The sequence below is a fragment of the Rhinolophus sinicus genome, chromosome 17 (assembly GCF_057876585.1).
Source record: "Rhinolophus sinicus isolate RSI-liver-muscle chromosome 17, RSI-T2T, whole genome shotgun sequence".
NCBI classification, from domain to species: Eukaryota; Metazoa; Chordata; class Mammalia; order Chiroptera; family Rhinolophidae; genus Rhinolophus; species Rhinolophus sinicus.
This window is the reverse complement of record NC_142517.1, coordinates 29749825-29775529: the sequence shown is the minus strand read 5'-3', so window position 1 is coordinate 29775529 and position 25705 is coordinate 29749825. Positions and strand designations below refer to the sequence as shown.

The window sequence follows — 25705 nt, the reverse complement described above, 5'->3', positions numbered from 1 at the left end:
AATATTGTCTTTTATAGAAATTTGTTTTTTCTGGTATAAAATAACACACTGCTTTTATCATACCTCTCTATTTTCCTTTAATCTGGAACAACTCCTCGGTCTTTCTTTTATAATCTTGACAAGTTTGAAGAATACAGGCCTGTTATTTTTATAGAAAGTCTCTTAATTTGTTTTTGTTGGATGTTTCCTCATGATTAGATTCAGTTTACACATTTTTAGCATCAATACTTAGGGCATCAGATTGGGAGATTTGTGATGCTGATTTGACTCATTACTAGTGGTATTAACTTTGATTACTTCAAAAAGTTGTGTTTACTAAATTAATCTACTGTAAAGTTACTCTCTTTCCCTCTTAATAAATAATTTGTGAAAGAATATTTTCACACTATGTAAAAATATTCTCTTCCTCCTCAAACTTCCTCCCACTATCTTAGCATCTTAATGATTCTTGGTTGAGTCATTTATTCTAAGATGGTTACCAAATGGTGATTTTTTTAAAAAAAGTCCATAATTCCTTCCATATTGATTAGTTGGTATTCTACTGCAAGGAGAGGAGCCTCCCTTCTGCCACCCATTTATTTGTCTACTTACGTCAGTTAGACTCATAGATTCTTTTGAGTATCCTGTTACTATCATTTTTAAATTTTGACGTTAAAATTGTCCCAGATTTGGTCAGTGGGAGCCCCATCAAGCCAGCTCAAATGAAACTTTGCTTGGTGTGTGCGTGGGGTAATGTGTCCTCATCATTTCTGAGCACTTCTTTGCTGGCACAAGATGTTCCAGGCCCATCTTGTACTTTCCCAGTCCCAGCCCTCAAATCGGCCTTTACTCCTGTTCTTTTTTTGGTGTTTAATGGTGTTTAAAAACCCAGATGAGAGTGCTAGGTGTGCTCATTTCAGTGGGATGTGTTTACTTCAAGGCCTTTCAGAGGACTGAGTTAAGAATTATGAATATAAATGCATATTTAAAAACATATATCTACAGCTATTTCTTTCTCTCTTTTTCCCTTCCTCCTTCCCTTCCTCCTTTCTTTTCACACTACCGTGTTTCCCCGAAAATAAGACCTAGCCGGACAATCCGTTCTAATGCGTCTTTTGCAGCAAAAATTAATATAACACCCAGTTTTATTTTCCTATAATATAAGATCGGGTTTTATAGAATACAATATAATATAATGTAATGTAATGTAATATAATGTAATATAATATAAAATATAATACCGGTCTTATATTAATTTTTGCTCCAAAAGATGCATTAGAGCTGATTGTCCGACTAGGTCTTATTTTTGGGGAAACAGGTTATTATAAAAACCATGAGTTAATTCTGATATCAGTTCTATTTCAACACCAAAGGGTTAATTCTAGTGTTTTTTTGTTTGTTTGTTTATTTGTTTTTTCTCACTTGGAAACAGTGAGAAAGCCTCACTCCCATTATTCTCAATATGTTAACTCATTTGCTAAATTCTACAATACACAGTAGGTTGTTTCAGAGTTGCTAACCCATACTACTGCAAAAAATTAGAGTTCAATATTTGCTTAATGTTTTACCTAAAGCCAAAACACTTTCTGATGGGGAAAGTAAAGTAAAACAAATGTAATTTAAAAGCTAAATTTGCAAGATGAAATAAAGGAAAATATACTATGATGCTTGAGAAACTAGAATGTTTAATTAATTTTATTTTTCGGTTTACAATATTAAAAAAACAAATAAGATAACATGCCACAACTAGATATGGGAAGAAGAGAGAACCAAAGCAGAATAGGTGAGTATTGTCTGCTAGGCTAAGATGAGGAATATCTGAGATCTTGTGAAAGGGAAGGAAAAGGATGATAGATCAAAGAAAAGAAGTGGAAGGGTAAGACAGAAAATAGCATTCAGGAATGAGAAAGAAATGTTCAAAAGAAGAAGAAAGTGATGGCATCAGGAGGTGGTCAAGGGGTTTCCTGCCAGATAAAGATCTGAGGTCATTTTATGTATTAGTGCCATGTTCTTTATTAACCCAGTACTTTAAAAAAGACAAGAACAAAAACAAAAAAACGAATAACTGTCAATTTGGAAAAAAAAAAATACATGTAACATGAGATCTATCCTCTTAACAAATTTTTATTTGTACAATTTGGTTTTGTTAACCATAAGCATAATGTTGTACAGCAGATCTCAGGGGCTTTCTCATTTTGTGTGACATTAACCTCATACTTACAAAAAAAATTCCTTCAAGATTTAATTCATTGTTCAAAAGGTTTTCTTTTCTAGTTGCCACCAATTTTCTTCTCTTGATTTTTTTCCCTCAGTGCTGGAAGAGAAGATGAGTTTTTGAGTTTGTTCATCAGTCTTCCAATGTTCTCTTTGTCCGTCCCCCTCCCTCTTCTGTGGTGTTCGTGGTAACACTCAGAAAACATCCCTGGGTTTTGGGGGCAGGCCCTGAAATACATAAGGCAGACTTTTGCCAAGTGTTTTGTCTCACCAATAATTCTCCCTTCAACATTATTACCTCTTTTTGAATATTTCATGCAGTTGTATCCCATATGTAGAGGAGATATTTCTTTAACAATGTGTTAAAAGATTTACATTTTAAAAAGAATTCAATGATTTAAAATGCATTAGGGGAGCTGCTATGTAAAGGAATTCTGGTATAAATCTTTTGTAAAGCCGTTAAACACTCCTTAAATTATATTTAGTGAAAGTTGATATTTTCATACATTGTGTTAGACATTTTAAAATAATCCCTATATTCTCTTATTAGTTAATATGTCCATTTAAAATTCCACTTTGAAAAGAATTTGTGTGTTTATTTCTTTTTATCAGAAGTTTACCAATCTTTATGGCTTTTTGCAACCTTCTGCCAAAACATTTCTGCTATTAAGCAGACTGCGAAAGTGCTCATGTGCCTTTTTTCCTAACACCCTATTCCAAGCCTTCTCATGTTTCTAGGACATTTCTTAAGGCATTTCTAACTTTAAAAAATGTGTTTTGTGTAACTTTAATCTACTTCCTCTGTTCTTTTTCTCTTTTATAACATTTTTCTCTTTTTAGTTTATCTTTTATTTAACAATAAGAGATTAATTTCATACTCCAGGATTTAAATATCCATATTTTTTATCCAAATTATCCATTGTTTGTTTAATAAATCAATAAATGAATCATATTGATTATATTTTCTTCCCAACCCCTATCCTAGCAAATAATTGGAAATAAATGAATTGATCTCTAATTTTGGTCTTGTACTTATAAAAAGTTACAGAAAAGCTAGAGAGAAGAACTAAAATAGTTAAGTGGATAGTTATGGGTTTTAAAATATTTGATATATGTAATTTTATATGTGTACTTTACTCTGCATGTGCTAGTCAAGCAATTTGTGATAATCAGCCAATATGCAAAGGCCAAAGATTTATTAAAGGCCAAAGCTGTGCAAAGAATTGACCTTAGTTGTCCCAATATTTGTCTTCTGTGAGGTCATAGGAAGCAAGAATAATTTTAGCACTTGTCAGAAAGTCAGTATTAGTATTTTTAGGATAAGAAATATCAATTGCCTAAATACATAAAATTTCTGAAATACAGAATTGGTTGAAAGACAACTTCTGGACCTTTCATTTCTGGTTCAAGGGTTATTTGGTTAATCTCTTCAGTGGTGAATTCATTCATCATATGCAACAATTGTTGAGTATGTGGTTCTTTTGTCCTAGGCAATATGCTAGCATTTAGTGAAACAGACCTGGGTAAAGTAAATGACCACAGACTTAGCTTTCCACTTACTATATGTCATCTTTACAGTTTCCTATTTTGAGATTGCTTTCCCCCTTGTATTTTCTGTTATATTAAGTTAGCCTCATAAAGAGAACAATAGCACAGTTTAATTCAAAGTAATTGTTACACTGAAAAATGACCCAGAGGTAAATATAAAATTAAAAGGAAGGTTTGGGGAAAAGCAGATGCTGTTAGTGGCTGGATAAAGGTAAAGAATGGAGGGGCTAGAAAATGAAGGATGGGAAAAGTAAACTATCAGACTGAATGAGGAAGAGGAGAATGTCAAAGTAGTCCATTTTATTTTATTTTATTTTTAGTTACTGGGTATGGTTACTGAGTTGGTTAAATTTATCAAATGCTGATCATGTAAAAGCACTATTGCAAATAAAAATATGACTAAGACATGGCTCCCTGCCCTGAAATGAATCACAGCCCAATTAAAAAAAAAAGTGCTACAACAGAGTTACAAATAATGTACACTGTGTGTGAAAAAGAGGGAATGACTTTGTTGGTGGGAACGGGTAGGTGGTCAGTGAAATAACCACAGGGTGCTAGGTGTTAAATGTTTTAAAGCCATCTGTAATAGTTAGAGTTCTCCAGAGAAATATTTTAAAGCCATCTTAAGCATCTGACTTAAATATATTTTAATGAATTGTTAATAATAGGCCAAATCTTGAAAAGCCTTAAATTAAAAGTGAATTCAAACAAAATAAATCCTCTGAGACAAAATTTGGTTAGGCAGCCACATTATTCTTTTACTGCATATGCATATATATTTGGGGGAAAGTTTCTAATTTCACTGTACTTAATTTATTTCGAGCTATGCATTAGTAGGCTTCATGAGCATTCAAAACCACACTGTTCTTTTCTCAGCTTCCTGTAGCACTTATTCTTTGCATAGCTGATTTGTTCCCTTGACATCTCTTATATATTCTTTATATACTTTAAAGTTGTAAGTTTTTACCTTTTTTGCCTACATATTTATGAAGCAGGCAACCAAGTAGCCTACTTCTTTTTGTCTACCTGGTGCCTGGCACAGTGTAATATCATGTAAGACAAGTATTTTAAAATTTGGGATTATCAATTGATAAATTAACTAAACGAGGAGGCCATTAGACTGAGGTGACGTTACTGCCATTGGCCTACAGAAGCAAACCAAAATCTAAGTCTGTAAAGGCCTCAAGGTTACGAAATTGAAATGTAAGGACATCCAATCACAAACAGCCAACTAGGCTTTAAGCTGTAGTCAATTAATAATTTCCTTACTTTGCTTCTGCTTTTTCTCTATCAAAGTCTTTCTCTGACCTCCTGCCAATGGAGTGCTACTAACTATATACGTCTGGTTTGGCGCTGCCTGATTGTAATCGGTTTTTCTTCAATTAAACTCTTAAAAAATTTTTTTAATTAAAATTTATTGGGGTGACAATTGTTAGTAAAGTTACATAGATTTCAGGTGTACAATTCTGTAATACATCATCTATATATCACATTGGGTGTTCACCGCCCAGAGTCATTTCTCTTTCCATCATCATATATTTGATCCCCTTTACCCTCATCTCCCACCCCCCTCCCCCCTTACCCTCTGGTAACCACTAAACTATTGTCTGTGTCTGTGAGTTTTGTTTCTTCATTTGTTTATCTTGTTCTTCTGTTGTTTTCAGTTTTATATCCCACATATCAGTGAAATCATATGGTCTCTACTTTTTCTGTCTGACTTATTTCACTCAGCATAATAATCTCAAGATCGTTCCATGTTGTCACAAATGGTACTATTTCATCTTTTTTTATGGCATAATAGTATTCCATTGTGTTTATATACTACAACTTCTGTATCCAATCATCTATCGAAGGACACTTTGGCTGTTTTTCCATGTCTTGGCCACTGTAAATAAAGCTGCAATGAACATCGGAGCACATATATCTTTGTGGATAAATGTTTTCAGATTTTTGGGATAGATACTCAGGAGAGGAATTGCTGGGTCATATGGTAATTCTATGCTTCATTTTTTGAGGAACCTCCATACTGCCCTCCACTGCGGCTGCACCAGTCTACATTCCCACCAACAGTGGATGAGGGTTCCTTTTTCTCCACAGCCTCTCCAACATTTGTTATTATTTGTTTTGTTGATGATAGCCATTCTGAGTGGTGTGAGGTTGTATCTCATTGTGGTTTTTATTTGTATTTCTCTGATAATTAGTGATGCTGAACATTTTTTCATTTGTCTATTGGTCATTTGTGTGTCTTTGGAGAAATGTCTATTCAGTTCCTCTGCCCATTTCTTAATTGGATTGTTTGTTTTTTTTGTTGTTGTTGAGTTGTATGAGTTCCTTATACATTTTGGATATTAGCCCCTTATCAGAGGCATTGTTTGCAAAAATCTTCTCCCATTCAGTTGGTTTCCTCTTTGTTTTGTTGATGGTTTCTTTTGCTGGGAAGAAGCTTTTCGGTTTGATGTAGTCCCATTCATTTACTTTAGCTTTTACTTCCATTGCCTTTGGGGTCAAATTCATAAAATGCTCTTTGAATCCAAGATCCATAAGTTTAGTACCTATGTTTTCTTCTATGCAGTTTATTGTTTCAGGTCTTATGTTTAGGTCTTTGATCCATTTTGAGTTAATTTTGGTACATGGTAACAGATAGCAGTCCAGTTTCATTCTTTTGCACGTGGCTTTCCAGTTCTCCCAGCACCATTTTATTGAAGAGGCTGTCTTTTCTCCATTGTATGTTTTTGGCTTTTTTCTTGAAAATTATCTGTCCATATTTACATGGATTTATTTCTGGATTCTCAATTCTATTCCATTGGTCTGTGTGTCTGTTTTACTGCCAATACCATGCTGTTTTGTTTACTGTTGCCCTGTAGTACAAGCTGAAGTCAGGGAGTGTGATACCTCCAGTATTACTCTTTTTTCTTAAGATTGCTTTGGCCCTTCGGGGTCTTTTGTGGTTCCATACAAATCTGACGTTTTTTGTTCTATTTCTTTAAAAAATTCCTTTGGGATTTTGATGGGGATTGCATTAAATCTATATATTGCTTTGGGTAATATGGCCATTTTAACTATGTTGATTCTTCCAATCCACAAATACGGAATGTCTTTCCATTTCTTTGTGTCTTCTTCAATTTCTTTTAAAAATGTTTTCTAGTTTTCAGTATATAAGTTTTTCACATTGTTGGTTAAGTTTATTCCTAGGTATTGTATTCTTTTTGTTGCAATTGCAAATGGATTTGTTTTTCTTATTTCTTTTTCTCAGATTTCATTGTTAGTATATAGGAATACAATGGACTTTTGTACATTGATTTTGTAGGCCGGAAATTTTACTGTATTTGTTTATTTTTTCTAATAACTTTTTGGTGGGGTCTTTAGGGTTTTCTCCATATAGCATCATGTCATCTGCAAAAAGTGACAATTTAACTTCTTCATTCCCAGTGTGGATGCCTTTTATTTATTTCTCTTGCCTGATTGCTCTGGCTAGGACTTCCAACACTATGTTAAAAAGCAGAGGTGTTAGGGGACAGCCCTGTCGTATTCCTGAACATAGAGCAAAGGGCTTCAGTTTTTCACTGTTAATTACGATAGTAGCTGAGGGTTTGTCATATATGGCCTTTATTATGTTGAGGTATTTTCCTTCTATACCCATTTTATTAAGTGTTTTAATCATAAATGGATATTGTATCTTGTCAAATGCTTTTTCCGCATCTGTTGATATAATCATATGATTTTTGTCCTTTATTTGTTTATGTGATGTATCACATTGATCGATTTGCATGTGTTGAACCATCCTTGTGCCCCTGGGATGAATCCCACTTTGTCATGATGTATAATCTTTTTAATGCATTATTGCATTCGACTTGCTAGAATTTTGTTTAGGATTTTTGTATCTCTATTCATCAGAGATACTGGTCTGTAATTTTCTTTTTTTGTGTTATCCTTACCAAGTTTTGGTGTCAGGGTAATGTTGGCCTCATAAAATGAGTTAGGGAGTATTGTCTCTTCTTCAGTTTTTTTTTGTAAGAGTTTGAGCAGGACCGGTATTAGATCCTCTTTGAATGTTTGGTAGAATTCACTAGTGAAGCCATCTGGTCCCGGACTTCTGCTTTTGGGAAGGTTTCAGATGACTGATTCAATTTCCTTACTGTTGATCTTTCTATTTAGATTTTCCCGTTCTTTGTGATTCAGCCAAGGAAGGCTATATGTTTCTATGTCCATTTTCTTCTAGGTTATTGAATTTGGTGGCATATAGTCCTTCATAATATTCTTGGCTGATCCTTTGTACTTCTGTGGCATCCGTGATAACTTCCCCCTTTTCATTTTTGATTTTGTTTATTTGTATCTTTTCTCTTTTTATCTTAGTGAGTCTAGCCAAGGGTTTGTCAATATTATTAATCTTTTCAAAGAACCAGCTCTTTGTTGCATTAATTTTTTCTATTGTCTTTTTGTTCTCCATTTCATTTACTTCTGCTCTGATTTTCATTATTTCCTTTCTCTGCCGACTTTGAGTTTCATTTGTTCTTCTTTTTGTAGTTCTTTAAGGTGGAATGTGAGGTTGTTTATCTGGAATTTTTCTTGTTTCTTGGGATAGGCCTGTAATGATATAAATTTCCCTCTTAAAACTGCTTTCACTGCATCCCCAAAATTTTGGTAGGATGTATTTTCATTGTCATTTGTTTCTATGTATCTTTTGATCTCTCCTCTAATTTCTTCTTTGACCCAGTCGTTCTTTAAAAGTATATTGTTTAATCTCCACATGTTTGTGGTTTTCCCTGCTTTCTTTTTTAGTTGATATTCCAGTTTCAAAGACTTGTGATCAGAGAATATGCTTGGGATGATATCAATCTTCTTAAATTTGCTGAGGCTAGTTTTATGTCCCAATATATGGTCTATCCTTAAGAATGTTCCTTGTACACTAGAAAAGAATGTATAGTCTGATGGTGTAGGATGAAGTGCTCTATAAATGTCAATTATGTCCATTTCATCTAATGTGTCATTTAGGGCTGCTATTTCATTATTTATTTTCTGTTTGGATAATCTATCCATAGCTGTTGATGATGTATTTAGGTCCTCTAGTATAATTGTGTTTTGGTCAATTTCTCCCTTTAGTTCTGTTATATAGTAGTTGCTGAAGGGGGCATAAATATTGATGACTTATGTCTTCTTGTTGTATAGTCCTCTTTATTATTATGAAATGTCCATCTTTGTCTCTTGTTACCTTTTTTATCCTGAAGTCTGTTTTATCTGATATCAGTATGGCTACACCTGATTTTCTCTGAATACCATTTGCTTGGAGTATCAGTTTCTACCCTTTCACTTTGAGTCTATATTTGTCCTTGTAGCTGAGATGTGTATCTTGGAGGCAGCATATGGTTGGGTTTAGTTTTTTGATCCAGTCTGCTACTCTGTGTCTTTTTATTGATGAGTTCAGTCCTAAAATTTTAAAATAGGCTTCAGTTTATCTTTTAACAGCATTTATCTATCTTGGTCCCTCTCCTTTCTAACCTTTTCTAAAGTCTGTAAAAAACAAAACAAATAGAAGTCTTTCTTGACATTTTTTTGGTCCCGTCTGACCATATCCCAGCAGAGTTTTATTGTCCCTCTGAACTATCATAGTATCATATACATATTTTCTGTTAACACCACTTGTTTTAGGATTTTGTAATTTTGTTTTGTGTCTGCTCTCCAATAGATGTGTGTGTTCCTTAAGAGTAAGAATAATTATATTATTTACTCTTTTGTCTCCAGTACTACCTAGCACTATGCTAACCAGTCTAGTTGTAGATACTCAACAGATGTTTGTTGATTGAATAAATTATTTTCAAAAAATAGATTTCTCAAGTATAACTTCTTTTAGGTAAATTTCATCTGATTTCCAAGTTAGGAAGAGTGGAAAAAAGTGTAGAAGCTCACTGTGGAGCAGTACTTGCAGGAAGATGGAATTATGAAGGAACAGCATTAGTTACAGGTAAGTTGTCTGCAAAAATGACATTTTAAATAAATTTTTTAAAGAAATTTTTTTTAAAGAAAAATGACATTTTAAATAAATTTTTTAAAGAAAAATGTCTAAAGAACAAAATATTCTTATTTAGCAAAAGTTTTGCAGTGTTTAATAGCAAGTAATTGGCACATTATTGATCTAGACTGCTATATAATGCTATAATTGAGAATGTCATTAATTATCAGTTTTCTTACATGACTTATGGAGAATGTACTGTCAAAGAATGCTTTTGGAATGATCAAGTAGAGAATAAATAAAAGTTGTAATTCTTTAAAATTCTAAAATTCAATATAATCTCGTTTAATTGTCCTTTACCCATTTCAGTCTCCCATCTCCTGTCCTACTGCAAGGATTCTCCTCTTCACCTGTTGTATGTTAGCTATTTTTGCATAACAAATTACCCCAAAAGTTAGTGACTTAAGCTTATACATATGTATTATCTCACAGTTTATATGGGACAAGGAACAGTTTGGCTGGGTGGTTCTGTGCTAGACTCAAGAAGCTGGATGTAGCTGCAATCATATGAAAGCTTGATTGGGGTTGGAGGCTCTGCTTCCAGGATAGCTTACTTACATGGCTGTTGGCAGGAGGTCTTAGTTCCTCTCTGACTATTGGCAGAAGGCCTTACTTAGTTCCTTACCACTTGGGCCTCTCCACAGGGCTGCTTGAGTGTTCTAACAACATGACAGCTGGCTTTGCCCCAAGTGAGTGATCCAAGAGAGAGCAAGATGGACGCCACAGAATGTTTTATGACCCACTTTCATAAGTCATACTCTATCATTTCCACCACATTCTCTTAGAAGCAAGTCACTAATATAGCCTCCACTGAAGGAAAGAGACATTAAACTCCACCTCTTAATAGGAGGAATAATGAAGAATTTATGGATATGTTTTAAAACTACCACACCTATTCCCTGGGCCTTCTGTAGGACTTTTCTCAGTGAGTTGTCTCTTCTCTTGCCTGTTTTTTCAATTTCTCGTTTTCCAGTGGTTTCTTTTTCAGTGTATAAATGTCTTCAGATGTCATCTGTCATGAAAATTGAGAAGAAAGAAAAAATCCCTCCGTTAACAAATAACTCTCTCTAGCTACAAGTTCCTCTTCCTTTCTTCCCCTTTCAGGCAAGCTATTCAAAAGAGTAGCCCACTCAGTCCCCAACTCACTGAAATTTGGCTGCAACTCATCTTATTACACTGAAAACACTTTTCTTAGAATTCTAGGATGGAGATTTCAGTGAAAATGAAAGCATTATTTGAATAATATACTCATAAATCTTCTAATATTAAAGGAAAAAAATTTTGTCATGGAAGTCAGGCTACTTTGATAAAATTGTTTCAAAGTAATTTTAATTAAATGTTATGAAGCACTGTCATTTAATTAAATTTTGTCTGAATTTTAAATATGCATTAATACAGATGCTACAGATTTGTGTATGTAAATTTAATGTTTAAATTTATTTCTTATAGATAAAACTATCAACTATTATTTTCTCTTTATAGTTGGAGAAGATGGACAAATAAAAATCTGGTCAAAGAGTGGAATGCTGAGATCAACTTTAGCTCAGCAAGGTATGTATATAATCAGTAAATATGTCTTAATATTTTCCTTTGAAACCAGTCTAATATAGTTTCTAAGACTGATTTTGCTCAGCTTCAAAACCTGAAATCTTTTATTTCCTTTTACACTTTTTCCTTTGCCTTTCCATGTTGTCTGGTGGATCAAGGTACTTGTATTATTCAAGCCAGGAAATACTCAAGGGCCTTTTCTTTGTTAGTGAATCTATACAAATACAGTTATAGGCTAATGATTCATTTTAAAACAATTCTGAAGCATTATGAGCATATCCTATCTAGAATAGGATTTGGTGTCTAGTTAGGTAAACAATAGTAATAGAAAACATTGAGTGTCTCCTTACTTAAAAAGTCCTAATAATTTCATAATATTAGCACCCTTTCTAAATTATGTTGTATATTTGCTTGCTATACTAATGGAAGGGAGCAGACACCTGGATGAGCCAAAACTTGGTAGGCTACAAGTACTTCAGCAGCATCTCAGTTTTCCATGTTTATTGGGTTGAAGTACCTCATAAAGTCAATCCAGTGGTCATTCCTGTTGGGATTTAGATAACATAGGGTTGTTTTCTATATAGCAGATTTATTTTCCTAATTAGATTTTACCTAGGAACAATAAAGCAGTTTGAAATAAAGCAGTTGACCTGAGCATGTATTAGCTGATCTTTAGGAACAGGTTGCCAAAAAGCTTGCTTGCAGACTATTCTTCAGAATTATATGATAAAGTCATGTTGTGAAGCATTTTCAATAAATGATTTTCAAAAATTTCCAGATTTCATTTTTAAATCATGTTTGCTCTTAGGATAGTATTAAAATAGTTCCATTTCTTTAACGTTAACCAAATGTTAGCAAAGGTAACCAGAAGTACTAGAGAGTACTTCTCTCCTGAGCTTAAATCTTCACGATAGATAACCTCCAAATAGGCTATTTATCCACAAGTAGAAAATTTAGAGTTGGTAGAAGCATTCAGGGGTGAATTTCAGTTAGGAAAAAAATACCAATTTATTGTTACTTTAGCAATAAAACGTACTTTTAGAAAATAAATTTTATTTTAATCTTCTAGTGGGCATAGGGATATCCTTTTGGCTTCATAATTTTTGTTAGGGCTAATTATTTGACATTCTCATTTTATGATGTCTGACTCATGAGCAACTGACAGTTTTTCTATCAGCCCCCTTGGAACAGGGACTGTGGTTCTTTTCTGCTGTTGCTGCTGAGACATAATCTTTTTTCCTTTCTTTTCTTTTACTAACTGTTGTCTGCAGAAGACACAGATCTTCAGAGAAATTCTGAAAGCGTATATCACTACCCACTACAGTAATCTGAATTCTTGCCTAAGACCCTTCATCAGTGACCCCCTAAGGCTGCTTGTGTTTCTTTAAATTCTTCCCAGTCATCTCCTTCCTTTTTACTATCTTTGGATTCACCATTTTGGACTTTCCAAAGTCTAAAGTTGAGACGTAGAATAAGTTGTTTAATATAAACCTTGTTAATTATAGAGGGTAGGTGACAGTACTATAGTTTACCTGTATAATGGACCTGGAAACCAAATTGCTACTTATTTTACTCTTACTGAGAAAATACATTTAGAGTTCCCAAATTTGCAAGGGCAGTTGGAAGCAGAGTATGTTCATAAATTAAAGACTTTTTATAAATCGGAGGTCACAAACAGGTGGACTGTGGGCTAAATCAGGCCTACTATCATGGTAGAGGCCATATATTAAATTAGGACATTTCATATTCAAATTTGGATTTCTTATGTCTTGAAAAATTGGAAGATCTGGCAACATTAAGCCTGCTTTTCAGAATAAATGCGATCAGCTGGAGTTCAGTAGTGGCTGCTCCGTTTTTAGTTGGATTTGCAGCTTCTCTTCTTATTTTTCTTACACTCTACTCATTTATGTTACATGGTAGAATGCAACATAAATCGGTAGGAATTTGAGTTTGCAACCCCTGTTTTCAATAATAGTGATCATAAAATTTTGATTGTTAGTATGTACCGTGCAAGGAGCACTTAAATCTTTTTATTTTATTTTTAAGTATTAATTTTTAATGGATAGTACATTCACATGGTTCAGAATTTAAAGCACATAAAAGGGTATAAAGTTACCCCTTAAATACTATTTCTGTCTCTCATATTAATTACCCTGTTGTACAGTCACCCAGCAGACATTCCCAGAAGCAACTGGTGTAACTTTTTCTTATGAGTGAAATTTGTTTTTGTATATTCCTTTTTTGTTTTTTGTAAATAAGTGGTTGCCTACTATATCTACTGCAATGTGTTCCTTGCTTATTTTCACTTGAGTCATGAACTATCTTGGAAATAGTTCTATATCAATAAATAAAAATCTTCAAGTTGTTTTCCAAAGTGTATGTACCATTTCACATGCCCACTAGAATTGTATGAAGGTTCCAGTTTCTCCACATTCTCAACACTTATTACTGACTGTCCTTTTTATTATAATCATCCTAGTAAGCGTAAAGTGGTATCTCATTGTAGTTTTGATTTGCGTTTCCCTAATGGCTAATGATATTGAGCAGGCCATTTGTATATCTTCTTTGAAGAAATATCTATTCAAATTCTTTTGCACACTTTTTAATTGGGTTGTCTTTTTATTGTTGAATTGTAAGTGTTTTTTATATATTCTGGTTAATAGACTCTTATTAGATACATGATTTGCAACTATTTTTTTATCCATTCTGTGATTTTCCTTTTCACTTTCTTGATGATATCTTTTGAAACACAAAAGTTTTAATGAAATTGTTTATCCATTTTTTCTTTAATTGCTTTTGAGTTTAGTGTCATGTCTTAGAGAACATTGCCTAATCCAATGTCATGAAGATTTACACTTATATTTTCTTTTAAGAGGTTTAGTGTTTGCATTTAAGTCTATGATCCATTTTGAGTTAATTTTTGTGTATGTTGTTTATTGTGGAGAGGGATGACTCATACTCTTCTTTTTTTTTTTATTCCTCCCAAATAGATGGGTAAATAGGATGCTATTAAAAGCTAAGATACAGATTATGTCATATAATATAGGTCATTTTATTATATATTTATATCATGTAATGATATTTTCCATCAACATTCCAAATAGCTATAATGTCCTTAACATCAAATGGCTGTGAAAGGACTGATCATTCTTATCTTATTTGAATCCTATTACTTATTCTTCTCAACCTCAAAGTTAATGTTAATTATAAGATTAACGAGCAAAATTAAATTAGATAGATTTTCTTATTTTAGTTAACCTACTGGTATTTCAACTGAGTCATCTGATATTTTTTTCTAGATTAAGGATTATAAATTTACTACAGAGCTATGCATCTAACTTTTGAGGTTTTGATCATTGGTGCCACTCACATTTTCCTAATCAGGCAAAGACTTTTCCTGTTTTATCTCTGGGAAAAATCATTAGAGAAGCTAAGTTATAATGGTATTAACTTCAAAAGAAAAATTCCTGGTTATTCATAAGATTTGTTTGATTTATTAGAAACTAGGGTGATTATAAATCTGAACTATTGAGAGCTGAATACTAAAGACTCAATTAAGAAAGTCAAGCTAGGTGGGGATGGGGAACTCTTGCCTCTTTTGAAAAGAAATATTGTAAATTTTGGCGCAAATGAAATAACATAAGCCTGAATTATTGTACAACTTGGAATTCAATAAACAATGTGGAAAGTGTCCTTGTTTATGTTATACTTATTCCTTGATGAATACAAATTAATTCCTGAATTCATTTCTTGATGATTGGAACCAGATGTACAGATAGAAAAAGTCACAGTCATTATCCTCTTCTCTAATGCAGAAGAAGCATCAATCCCAAGTTTTTTGGGGAAAATTTGACTTAGTTTAAAAATAATTCTTACTTGTGCCTCTGAAGAGTTATTTTTCCTTATTAGAGAAAAATAATGTGTAGGCCGGTGATGCTTATTATAATTAAGCCCTATCTTGTGTTACATTATATATTTTAATTATAGACTAAAATTAGAATAGGTAATACTGCAAACCTTGTTCAGTTGGAAGAAAGGCATGACAAAACATGGAATCTGTCCCTAATAAGCTTAGTAAAGGAAGTCAACGGGAAATGTGAATAACTGTAATACAAGGCAGAATGTGCTCATTGCTCTAAGGTACTGTGGAAAGACAAGGAAAGCAGAGATTAATGGGTTTTTTGGGGGGGTAGAAAGTATCAGAAAGGCTTCCTGGCAAATATTGCAGCATCTTTGACTGGGCTTTGAAAGGTAAAGAAATTAGGTAAGGAAATTAGGTAAGGCTTGTTGGCAGTGGATTGTTGCTGTGGCGGAAGTTAGATGATGAGAGGTAGAATGGCATACGGCATGGAAGGCAGGTAAGTGGGAGCAGACCCTCGGGGCCAAAGTGTAGGTTGTGTGAGGAATAGTTCTGTCGGAAGAACCAAGACATTGATGATCTTGGATGCTAAATGGAGGGTTTTGGAGTTGCTGCTATAGCTTTTTATTTTAAAACCTAAAAAAAAAAAATTTGAGCACCAGAGTAAGAGATAAGGGTTGTCGTTTAGGAAGCATACCTTAGCAGTAATATGTAGGATACATTAGAGGAGATAGAGGTTAAATGGGGGTGGCCAGTAAGGAGGTTATTAAAATATTCTGTGCTAGTGTTGATGAAGGCTTGAACAGAGGCAGTGGTGATAGAGTTGAAAAAAGTGAATAGTTCTCCATAGCTGAGAGGAATGGATACCCTGTAAGAGGTAAAGAATTCAGAAGGAAGAGTAAGTGAGGGGATATGTGTGGAGAGATGAAAGCTTTGAATTTGTAGAGTTTGAAGTTCTGACATGTCTTTGGGGCAAGTGGAACGGTTGTTTTAGAGCTTAGAGGTAAAGGCTGAAATATTAGTGTGGCAGTCAGTTACAGAAAGGTGAAAGGTGAAGCTATGGGGGAAGTCGAGATCCCCAAAGGAGAGGTGGCTGATAGAAACTAAAGAAACAAATGCCTTCATTTAAACTTTTCCTCTGTACTGACCCAGTGACACATCTAACCAAAAAGTTGCTTTTTTGTGTAATAAATCCCACTTGATTACCTATTGTTAGTACATGTCCCTACAAATAGAATGAAGGAAATAATTCTTCATTTTTGAATTCTTAATTTGGCAACAAACAAAAAAAAAGGGTACCTACTCCCATGAACAACACAATAAATAAATGATTGCTTATTGCATTACAAAGTAATTTCTAGTAGCAGTCACCAACAGATAGTGTTTATATAGTGCCAGACTCTGTTCTAAGCACTTTATTTATAGTCACTTAGTTTAGACCTATATTGCATTCAAGGCAAAGATAGCTAATGCTTCATTATAATAGTGAAGAGTTTGTTTCAAAAGCATTCTTAAAAACATGCAAAAACAACATTTTTAGGGGATACCTTTTAGTATGAATGTGAAAAACATGGTATATTTAACCATGTACTTCCTTAAAACAATTGAAATACATTTTTGTCTCCTCTTCTGTGGTTTAAAATGCCTCAACAGGTTGAAAGAATTTAGATAATTTGTTTTACAGAGAGATAAGGGTCTGACATTTAACACAACCCCAGGTGCATGTGGTTTCTTAAAAAATGTCAAAAAGGTCACATGATCTTAGTGTACAAAGTCAGAAAAACAAGATCTTTTTGAGTGTCTTAACTGAAATGGAACATAAATAAAAATTCCCAATATAAAAAGCAAGAAATTACTTAACTCTAATAAGACTGTTTTTGTTTTTTTGGTCCATTTTTTGTAATGATGAAATTTAAAACATCTTGTTTTAAAGTTATTCAATCTGAAAAGTTAAATATGTTATTTCCACCTGACTTTGTAAAGTGAAGTGTAGCACTAGGAATAATTCAGTGTTTTAATAAGTATGTTTTTAAAAACATTTTCTATATTATGGTTTTGTTTCAAATGCTAATAGATTGATTTCAGCATAATAGAAATCATTATTTTCTTTATGAAGCTAATTCATCCACTTTCAATAATAATCTTTATTAGAACTACCCAAATTGGGAAATTGTACAGCGATGTGTAGTATATCTCCTTTTAGAAAAGGAAACATTCATATATACAGTAATTCCATACTTAATATTTTATTATATGGGGTGAATATAATGAAGACTTCTCTTAGTTCTTGATGTTTTATCCATTTTGAATATTGATGGTTAAGAAGATTGAACTAATGAGACCTAGCTATTGATCTTATTTAGGGTTGCTTATTTATCATAAATAACTCCATATTTATTTTTTGATGGAAAGAATGTGGTTAAAAACCACGTTATAGCAAAGGAATTATTTAACTTTTCTCCATAAGCTTATTTTGTTTTAAACCATAAGTTATTATACCTGTTTCTTTAACATCATTATTGTTTTAAAAATTGTTTTATAAACAGGAAATGAATAATCTCCATGTCCCAAAAGGAAAAATAAGTATTCTGAAGATCTATAAGTTTTATAAACAAGGAAATGGTGACACAGCTGACTTGATGGGGCCACAAATTCAATGTTAAAGAGGACAAAAGCGTCCCTAGCTCCTCATCCTATACCCCAACTGTGCCTTTTACCACAACTGAAGGGCTAGAGTCACATCCTGTATAACTCAATGGGAGTTGTATTTACTGAATTATTTCCTTGGGGGTAGATATTTGTCATAGTTTAATATATACCCCAGGAAAGTGTAATTTTATCAAATATATTCTTGAAGATTTGATAGTCTGTAATTATAATATATTAATTTACTTTTTTGCACAATAATTACAACTATAATAACGGAAATTAAGAAGGTACCTATAATTCCACCACCTTATCAAATAAGCTTTCCTCCCATTCCCTCCCAGTCCTCACCCGAGAACCACATTTGAGATATGTGAAATTTTTATTTACATTTTCTGGGGAGTTTATTAGAGTTGAACTCTGTTCATTTGAAGGTATACTTGTTGTTTTGTTTTTGTTTTTTAAATTAAAAAAAAAATTTTTTTTATTGGGGAATATTGGGAACTGTTTTTTCAGGGCCCATCAGCTCCAAGAAAGTATACTTTTGAAGCCCAGGTCAGCTCCTGGCTACTTCCAAAGAGTATTCCAAGAGAACGTACTTACCAAGTACAGAAGAAGGAGGAGTGCCTTCGGAGGTTGGCTGTCTCACTGGCCATCTGTAGGTTCCTCTGATACAGAACCATCCTAGATGTCACTGACTAAACAGGATATTTAGATGCAATATAATGTCTTACCTAAACTGTGGAAGACATGCTTCAGGATTTTTTTGGACTAGGTTTAAATTAGACTTTCTAAGTCTTGTAAACGACTGAGACTTGTTCCCAGTTGTATTCTGATTGGGAAGAAAATGGCACAAAAAGAGTAGGATGCCACTTGAACACAAGCTTTTATCTTGCTGAAATGTATTCCCCATTGATTACTGATTACTCCCTGTTGATTAGCATCGGTTGGATTTACTGTTTAAATAAATAATTAAATATTGATTGACCATAAATCTTCATATTCACATTTCATTTCTATTGAGAAAGTAAATTCCTGAAACATTCACTCATTCGTTCTCAGAAAGTCAACTGCTAATAATGGTCTGACTTAGGAGACCTAGACAACTTTTAAAGGCTTGGTTTTATATATACAGGTGGGTTAATATTTCATAGATTAATTGTATAACCTGATTCACTTCCCTAATGAAGAGGTAACTGGGTCATATAGTGGAGTACAAATATTTAATGCTTTCAATAGTTATGATATTCATTTTTTGAAAAACTAGGATCACGTAAAGTATAGCCTTCCAGAAGATGTTAGGTAATCTAGAAAGTAATTGAGTTAAGAAATACCATCTCTTAAGTTCCTATTCTAGGAAATTGAAAACAGTCTAACATTTAATATAGTTTTTTGTGTGATAAGTAAATCAAACTCATACCTTTCCCCTGGAAGTGGAGTCAACTTTGTCCTGGTTATAGGACATTTAATCCCTTTTTAGCCTAGCTTTCAGGCCAAAGCCACACTTGATTGATAGAAAAACTTTCCCTAATCTGATACTTATTTTGCCATTTATGAATTCATAGATGGGAGAGATAGATTATTTGGGGGTTGGATGATTTCTATTCATTAGACTACTGCTTCAACAGTGGATGAAGGAAAGTACTGCGGCCTGTAGCAACATCAGGAATGGGAAATAATCTATAAGATGAGTATAATGTCTATATTTGTGTGGAAAATTTAAGTCAGTTTATGCCTCGAGTCAGTTTAAATACTGATGGCTGTTGATGGAAAAGGATACCTCCTTATATACCTCCTTATATCTTAAAATAATGTAGTGTGTCTATTTCATGTATTTCAATGATACAATTCTTAAAAACTCCATCTTTCTCAGCAAGATCAAAATTAGTTAAAAAATAGTTTTCCAGTTGTCAAGGTAGATTTTCAATGGTAATATTAACCCAGTCTGTACTTCAGTATAAGGCTATCTATAATCCAGTTTAAAAAGGTTTTTCAATTAAGAGGAAACAAAATGACACCCCAAATTATTTTTTTGATCCTCTTAACATTCTCCCTTTTTGTAAGGCATAATAATTAGTTTATCAGGTTTTTCTTTTCTTTCTTTCTTTTTTTTTTTTTTACAGGAACACCAGTGTATTCAGTCGCGTGGGGCCCTGATTCAGAAAAGGTTCTTTACACAGCAGGCAAGCAGCTGATCATTAAACCTCTTCAACCAAATGCTAAAGTTTTACAGGTACTTCTCAGGCATTTGTTAATTGTTGTAAGGATCTGCCAGGCTGCTAAGTCAGAGGTCACTTTCTTAGGAGTCCCTTTCTTCTGGGTGGTCTTTTTAAAGTCTCAGGCTTTTAAGTGTGTGATTTTATCAGCCTTTATTATAGAACAGGGAATATCAGCTTATGTTTCCAAGAAGGTTCACTTCCTTCTTATTCCAACTCACATTATGCCAGTAAATCATAAATGTGTTTTGAGTTACTAAATTGTCACATGATTTGGCATGATAAGCATCTTTAAATTTAGCAGAATCAGCCTCAAATGTATAGATTTGAGACAAAACAGGATGAAATCATTAAACTTTAAGAGCTTGTTTAGACTATGGTTTTTTTTGTTATCATCACTATCATCTTCCTCCTCCTCATCTGTTCAAATACACTTCGAGTCTTCTCTAAGACTGGCATTCTTTTAGTATTTGTAGAGTGGAGGGGGAGTCAATGTAATGTTTAGAACAAATTAGGTGTATATAATTTTATCAATTATATGGAAGCAAAACAGTGGTGGCAGTGAAAACAGGTCAGAGTAGGACAAATTAATGGAAAACCTTTAAGCCTTGGGTTCAAGTGCAAGTTTTGTGCCTCAGCTCTTGCCTCTCTTAGGTGTGATGCTAATACCTGCTTCATAGGATTGTTGTGAGGACTAAGTGAGTTAATTACAAAGTACACAGGACAGTGCATACAGTGAGCACAGTGAGTACATACAATAAGTTTTCAATCTAGAGTAGTTATTTATATTATTATGCATTATTATGTCGTCTCTACCTTTTAGTCAGCCCCTAATAAATTAGAGCCAAGGAGGCCAGAAAAAAGATGTAGAATGACTAGCTCCTGGTGAAGGGATTTGGTGCTGGAGTTTGGCTACAGCAGGTATAGAGATGTTTTAAGAAGAAGTAGCATCAGATTTAACAGTTGAAAAGATACAGATTTGGGGGAGTAAGGAGATAGAAATGATTTTGAGCTTTCATATTAGTAACGTCTATGTAGATTATGCTATATATATTTCATATAGTCAACATGTATTTACATTTTACTACATGCAGAACAGTCTGCTAGGAACAGTGGGACAAATAAGAAATAGAAGATACATGTCCTTGCTCTTAGGTAACTAAGGTAAAGAATTTGGACAAAGGGAAGAAGCTGGAAAAGAAGACCAGTTCTGACTGCCTTTAGTCCAAGTTCTTCCATACCACTTACACTTTGAAACTCTGCTAAGAAATTATATAGCAAAAACAGGCAAGATGAATCTTTTTGTTTATAGGTATATGACTTGTTTAGATGCCTGTAATCAGGCTTATATAAGTGAAACTCAGGAAGATGCTTATATCAATACATTGATAAATTAAATTAGAATTAAGTGGTTTGTTAGAACCTTTGGGCCAGGAGGTAGTAGAGGGAAGAAAAAATATCTGGTACCAAAATTCAGCTAGAGTGGAGGAGGAGTTAAAGTAGTAATTTGGTGGAAATTTTCCAATCCTTTTGAAAAATTAAAGCTGCAGCAGTTCTCATTGGTCATAAATATATACTCAAATTTGGATTGTCTACCAATAAAAGAATGCTTAACTAACTCCTCCTTGTAGAATGCTGTTCAAAGGTATATCTATATCTCATTTCCCTTAAGTGCTCTAGGGACTCTTCTAGAGACCCAGAACTTGGTTTTATAGTGAAGAGAATTTTGTTTTCATTTACTGAAAATATGGTACATATCTACTACATACCAGGCCCTGTGCTAGGTGTGAGATAGTGAAGCAGCACATAGTTCCTGGTGTCAAGGAGCTTGTTGTTCAAAGGAATTTCACAGAGTGACTAGTACATTGAGAAATAATTGAAAACTGTGCATTATGTGTGAATACATGTAGTATATAAATTGATGTCCTAAAACACAGTACACTTGATACTTGAACAACATGGGAGTTAGGGACGCCAACCTTTACACAATCAAAAATCCAAGTATAACTTTTGACTCCCCCAAAACTTAACTGCAAATAGCCTAATGTGGACAGGAAGCCTTACCGATGACATAAACAGTTGATTAATACATATTTTGTATGTTACATGTATTATATACTTACTGCATTTTTACAATAAAGTAAGCTAGAGAAAAGAAAATGGTATTAAGGAAATCATAAGGAAAATACATTTACAGTATTTATGAAAAAAAATCTGCATGTACATGGACCTATGTGGTTCAAACCCATGTTGTTCAATGGTCAACTGTATAAGGAAAATTTAAATCAAATCAAATATTGTTCCTAACTTTTGAATATGCAAAATTAATTTTTGTCGTTTTAAAATTAAACTCTTAAGGATCTCTGTGTGTATATCTACCTATATATGTATGCCTATATGTTGTTAGTTTTGTCCTTGTAGTTTATTTAGGACATTGGGTTAATTTGGCAGTAAATTGTGAGAATTATTGCATTTTAACATATATTATCAAAACATTTGTTTTTGAGAGTGTATATTTTTATATATCTTCAATAAAACAAGCTATGAATTATTCTTAGAGCTTATTTGACCCTAATTTAATATTTTGTTCTGTATATATTACGAATAATAGATTGGGAAGGGTCTGTAGAGAGAGCCCTTAAAATTGGTCACTCTTTGATATGAAGTTATTGGCTCAGATGTTAAAATGTACCTTATAGTGTTCAAGGAAAATTAGTTCTTTTTCAGTTATATTATTCTACCTAAACATGGTGAAAGACAGCTTTTAATTACATGTGTAGTAATAGCTAATGGACATATGAATAATATTTAAGAGCAAGAAGACATCCATGTTTACTTTCTAGATTGTCAATTTCTGGGTCACTTATACATATATATATGCATTCTATATATGTATAGACTACAGAGTATATAGATATCTGTGGAATACTCATATATCCTTTTGTTATAGGGGTAATGCAGCAGAAGCTTCTCAGGGTAGTTCAGTGATTACCCCGGAGACATGAGGGTAAAGAGAATGACGCATAGGAGAATATGCAGAAGAGAATGAAGAAAGTACTAAAGAAGATGTTCATGTAGTAGAAGATTTTCTTAAAAAAAGAAGAGAGTAAACAAGAATGAAGGCAGTATCAGTAATGGGATCAACTGTACAGAGGAGAACAAGATTTGGATTTAACTAAGCTTTGGAATACATAACGTTTTCTGTTCCAGTGTTCACACAAATGTCAAGTTTGGAATAGTTCAACAGCAAGTGATTTTCCATCTGGAGATCAGGCAACTGAGGAAATTTATAAGAACATAAGCTATATAGTGGATGTCATAGTGCTAGGTGCTTTCATCAGTATAAATTAGAAATGAAACAAGCAAATGAGCTTAATGCATAATGGCTATGAAAGGAAGATGGGAATCTCCAAGGAGAGGACAAGAGAATCATTAGAAAGGGCAAAATGTCTTCTATAAAATTTTTTTTCAGTACTCTTAAAGTTATAATTAATATCTTATTTTTTTCTCATAGTGGAAAGCTCATGACGGCATTATTTTAAAAGTAGATTGGAACTCAGTCAATGATTTAATTTTATCTGCTGGTGAAGACTGTAAATATAAGGTATGTGATGTTTGAACTTATCACCTAGTTAAAAGAATCAAATATAGGTGAAAAGTATTTAGCATCTGAGAATATTCTTTTAGTTCTTCACTTTAGCCATGTCATTTAACGCTAGTAAGTTAGCAAATTGTTATTTTATAAATTTAAGTGGTGTTTTAGTGTGTTGACTTTCTTATTGGTCTATCTCACTGACCTACAGAATTTGACTTAATAAGTAGCAACATAAATACAACTCCTAGTTTTAGTGACTCAATTTAAATCAATTCAGATTTTTAAAAATCAACCTTATTGGTTTATTAAACATTGATCAGCTTCAGACCAAAAGAATTTTGGGGGAAGAATGAGATTTAATGTAACTATAGTTAGAGGAAATTTAATTGAAGCAAATACTTTTAGGGAAAGTTGATAGAGCACTTAACTGGACAGAAAGAATTTAAGCAAAAAACTGATCATCTCAAAACTTTATTTTTAAGTTTAAAAGGACTTAAGATGGGTAAGTTTTATGATTAATCAAAGACTTAGTAAATTCTGAAAATTATCACGATGTTATATTTTTTCAAGATGGTTAGGTTTCAAGGAATACAGCTTCCCCATCCCTTGTGTGATAGTAAAAACATTTAATTGCTAATATTGTAAAGTGATGATTTCTAGATCTTTACTTGAACTTTATTGGAGTATGAATTTGTTTGTAATAATGTGGTAATGGTTATAAAAGATTTTTTAAAATTTGCTTTTGTAGGTATGGGATAGTTACGGCCGCCCTCTGTACAATTCACAACCTCACGAACATCCTATTACCTCAGTTGCCTGGGCTCCAGATGGAGAATTATTTGCTGTTGGATCGTTTCATACTTTACGCTTGTGTGATAAAACTGGGGTAAGTTATAGTGGTGAGCAATCACAGATGTGCTGTCATAAATGTGGTAATGTACAACACACCTGGTTCTCAATCTTTAAAAAACATTTTCAATGAATACATTGGACTGAATCTTTCTCGTTTGTCTTCTTAATATAGTGGTTCAATCAATTCCAGATTTATGGAGCCAAGCTCTTTAAATTTGAAGAATAGGTGTGTTCTCTACTATTTGTCTTTCTGGAAATACTTATTTTAAGCATAATTGTAAAAAATGGTGAAGGAGTTAAAGTATTAAAATTCATGCCCAATCAATATGGAGAGTTAGTTTTAAACTTTTTTTTCACTGTCCATATGTTGCATACAAAAATTTGGGTTGCATATTTTTGATAAAGAATTGATAGTAAATTTTAAGAATGGTCATTTTAAAACCAAAGGACGTTGGTTTTTGTCAAAAATTCGTGTTTGAGTGAGACTTTTTCCTCACAAGAGAATATGCCTTTCTTCACACAAACTTGGTTTAGAACTTAGGCAAACAGCCAAGCTCAATAGTATTTACCCATTGTACTTGGAAAATCAGTTGTTTCATCAAAGTGCTCCAGAAGCAGCAGCATTAGATGCGTGGGGCTATTCCATACTACTCTTGAGGAAGTCACAAAATTGTTCTGTGGCTTATTTTACTCAATTCCAAAATAAGACAGTTCACGTAGAATTTTTAGAGCTTTATAAATGACCTGTTAACTTTTCTGGTTCCTTGTTTTCTATGATGTAGAATATAAAGTCCTCTGCCTGGCTTTAAAGTTCTCTGAAACCGGGTGCCATAAAAATCCATTCAGTGCTCCGCTCACAACTCCCTAATTTGTATCTGTACTCAGATCAGATTGAACACTGGTTCATGTATCTTCTCAGCCCCAACTAATGTTCTTAGTCATCTTTTTTCATGAAATGCTCTCAGCTCAGTCTAATACTTACTGAGTTCTACCCATTCTTTAAGGCCCAGCTCATGTTCAACTTCCTTTCATGATACCTTTCATAGATAATCTAAAGTTTATCTATTTTTATAACTTCCTCTCACCTCCATCTCTCCTAGTTATAACATCAGGACATTAGATCAGATGATCTCATTTCCATCTGATTTTCTATCAATGATTCTAAGTCTGTAAAATACGTACTCTCATTTTCACAATGCCTTGTGCTCTTATATTGTCCATTTTAGTTTCATGTATATTAT

The 25705-nt window shown here is 33.3% G+C and overlaps 1 protein-coding gene across 2 annotated transcripts in view; it reads left to right on the top strand.

Moving 5' to 3' along the window:
* IFT80 (intraflagellar transport 80) overlaps positions 1-25705 on the top strand; it is a 106946-nt gene that overhangs the window by 14553 nt on the left and 66688 nt on the right. For both annotated transcript variants that reach the window (XM_088794011.1, XM_019732028.3), the window contains 5 exons: positions 9590-9700; positions 11231-11299; positions 19925-20034; positions 23532-23621; positions 24361-24498. In XM_088794011.1, coding sequence (XP_088650137.1) covers positions 9590-9700; positions 11231-11299; positions 19925-20034; positions 23532-23621; positions 24361-24498 — 518 coding nt within the window. The remainder of the gene's footprint in view (positions 1-9589; positions 9701-11230; positions 11300-19924; positions 20035-23531; positions 23622-24360; positions 24499-25705) is intronic.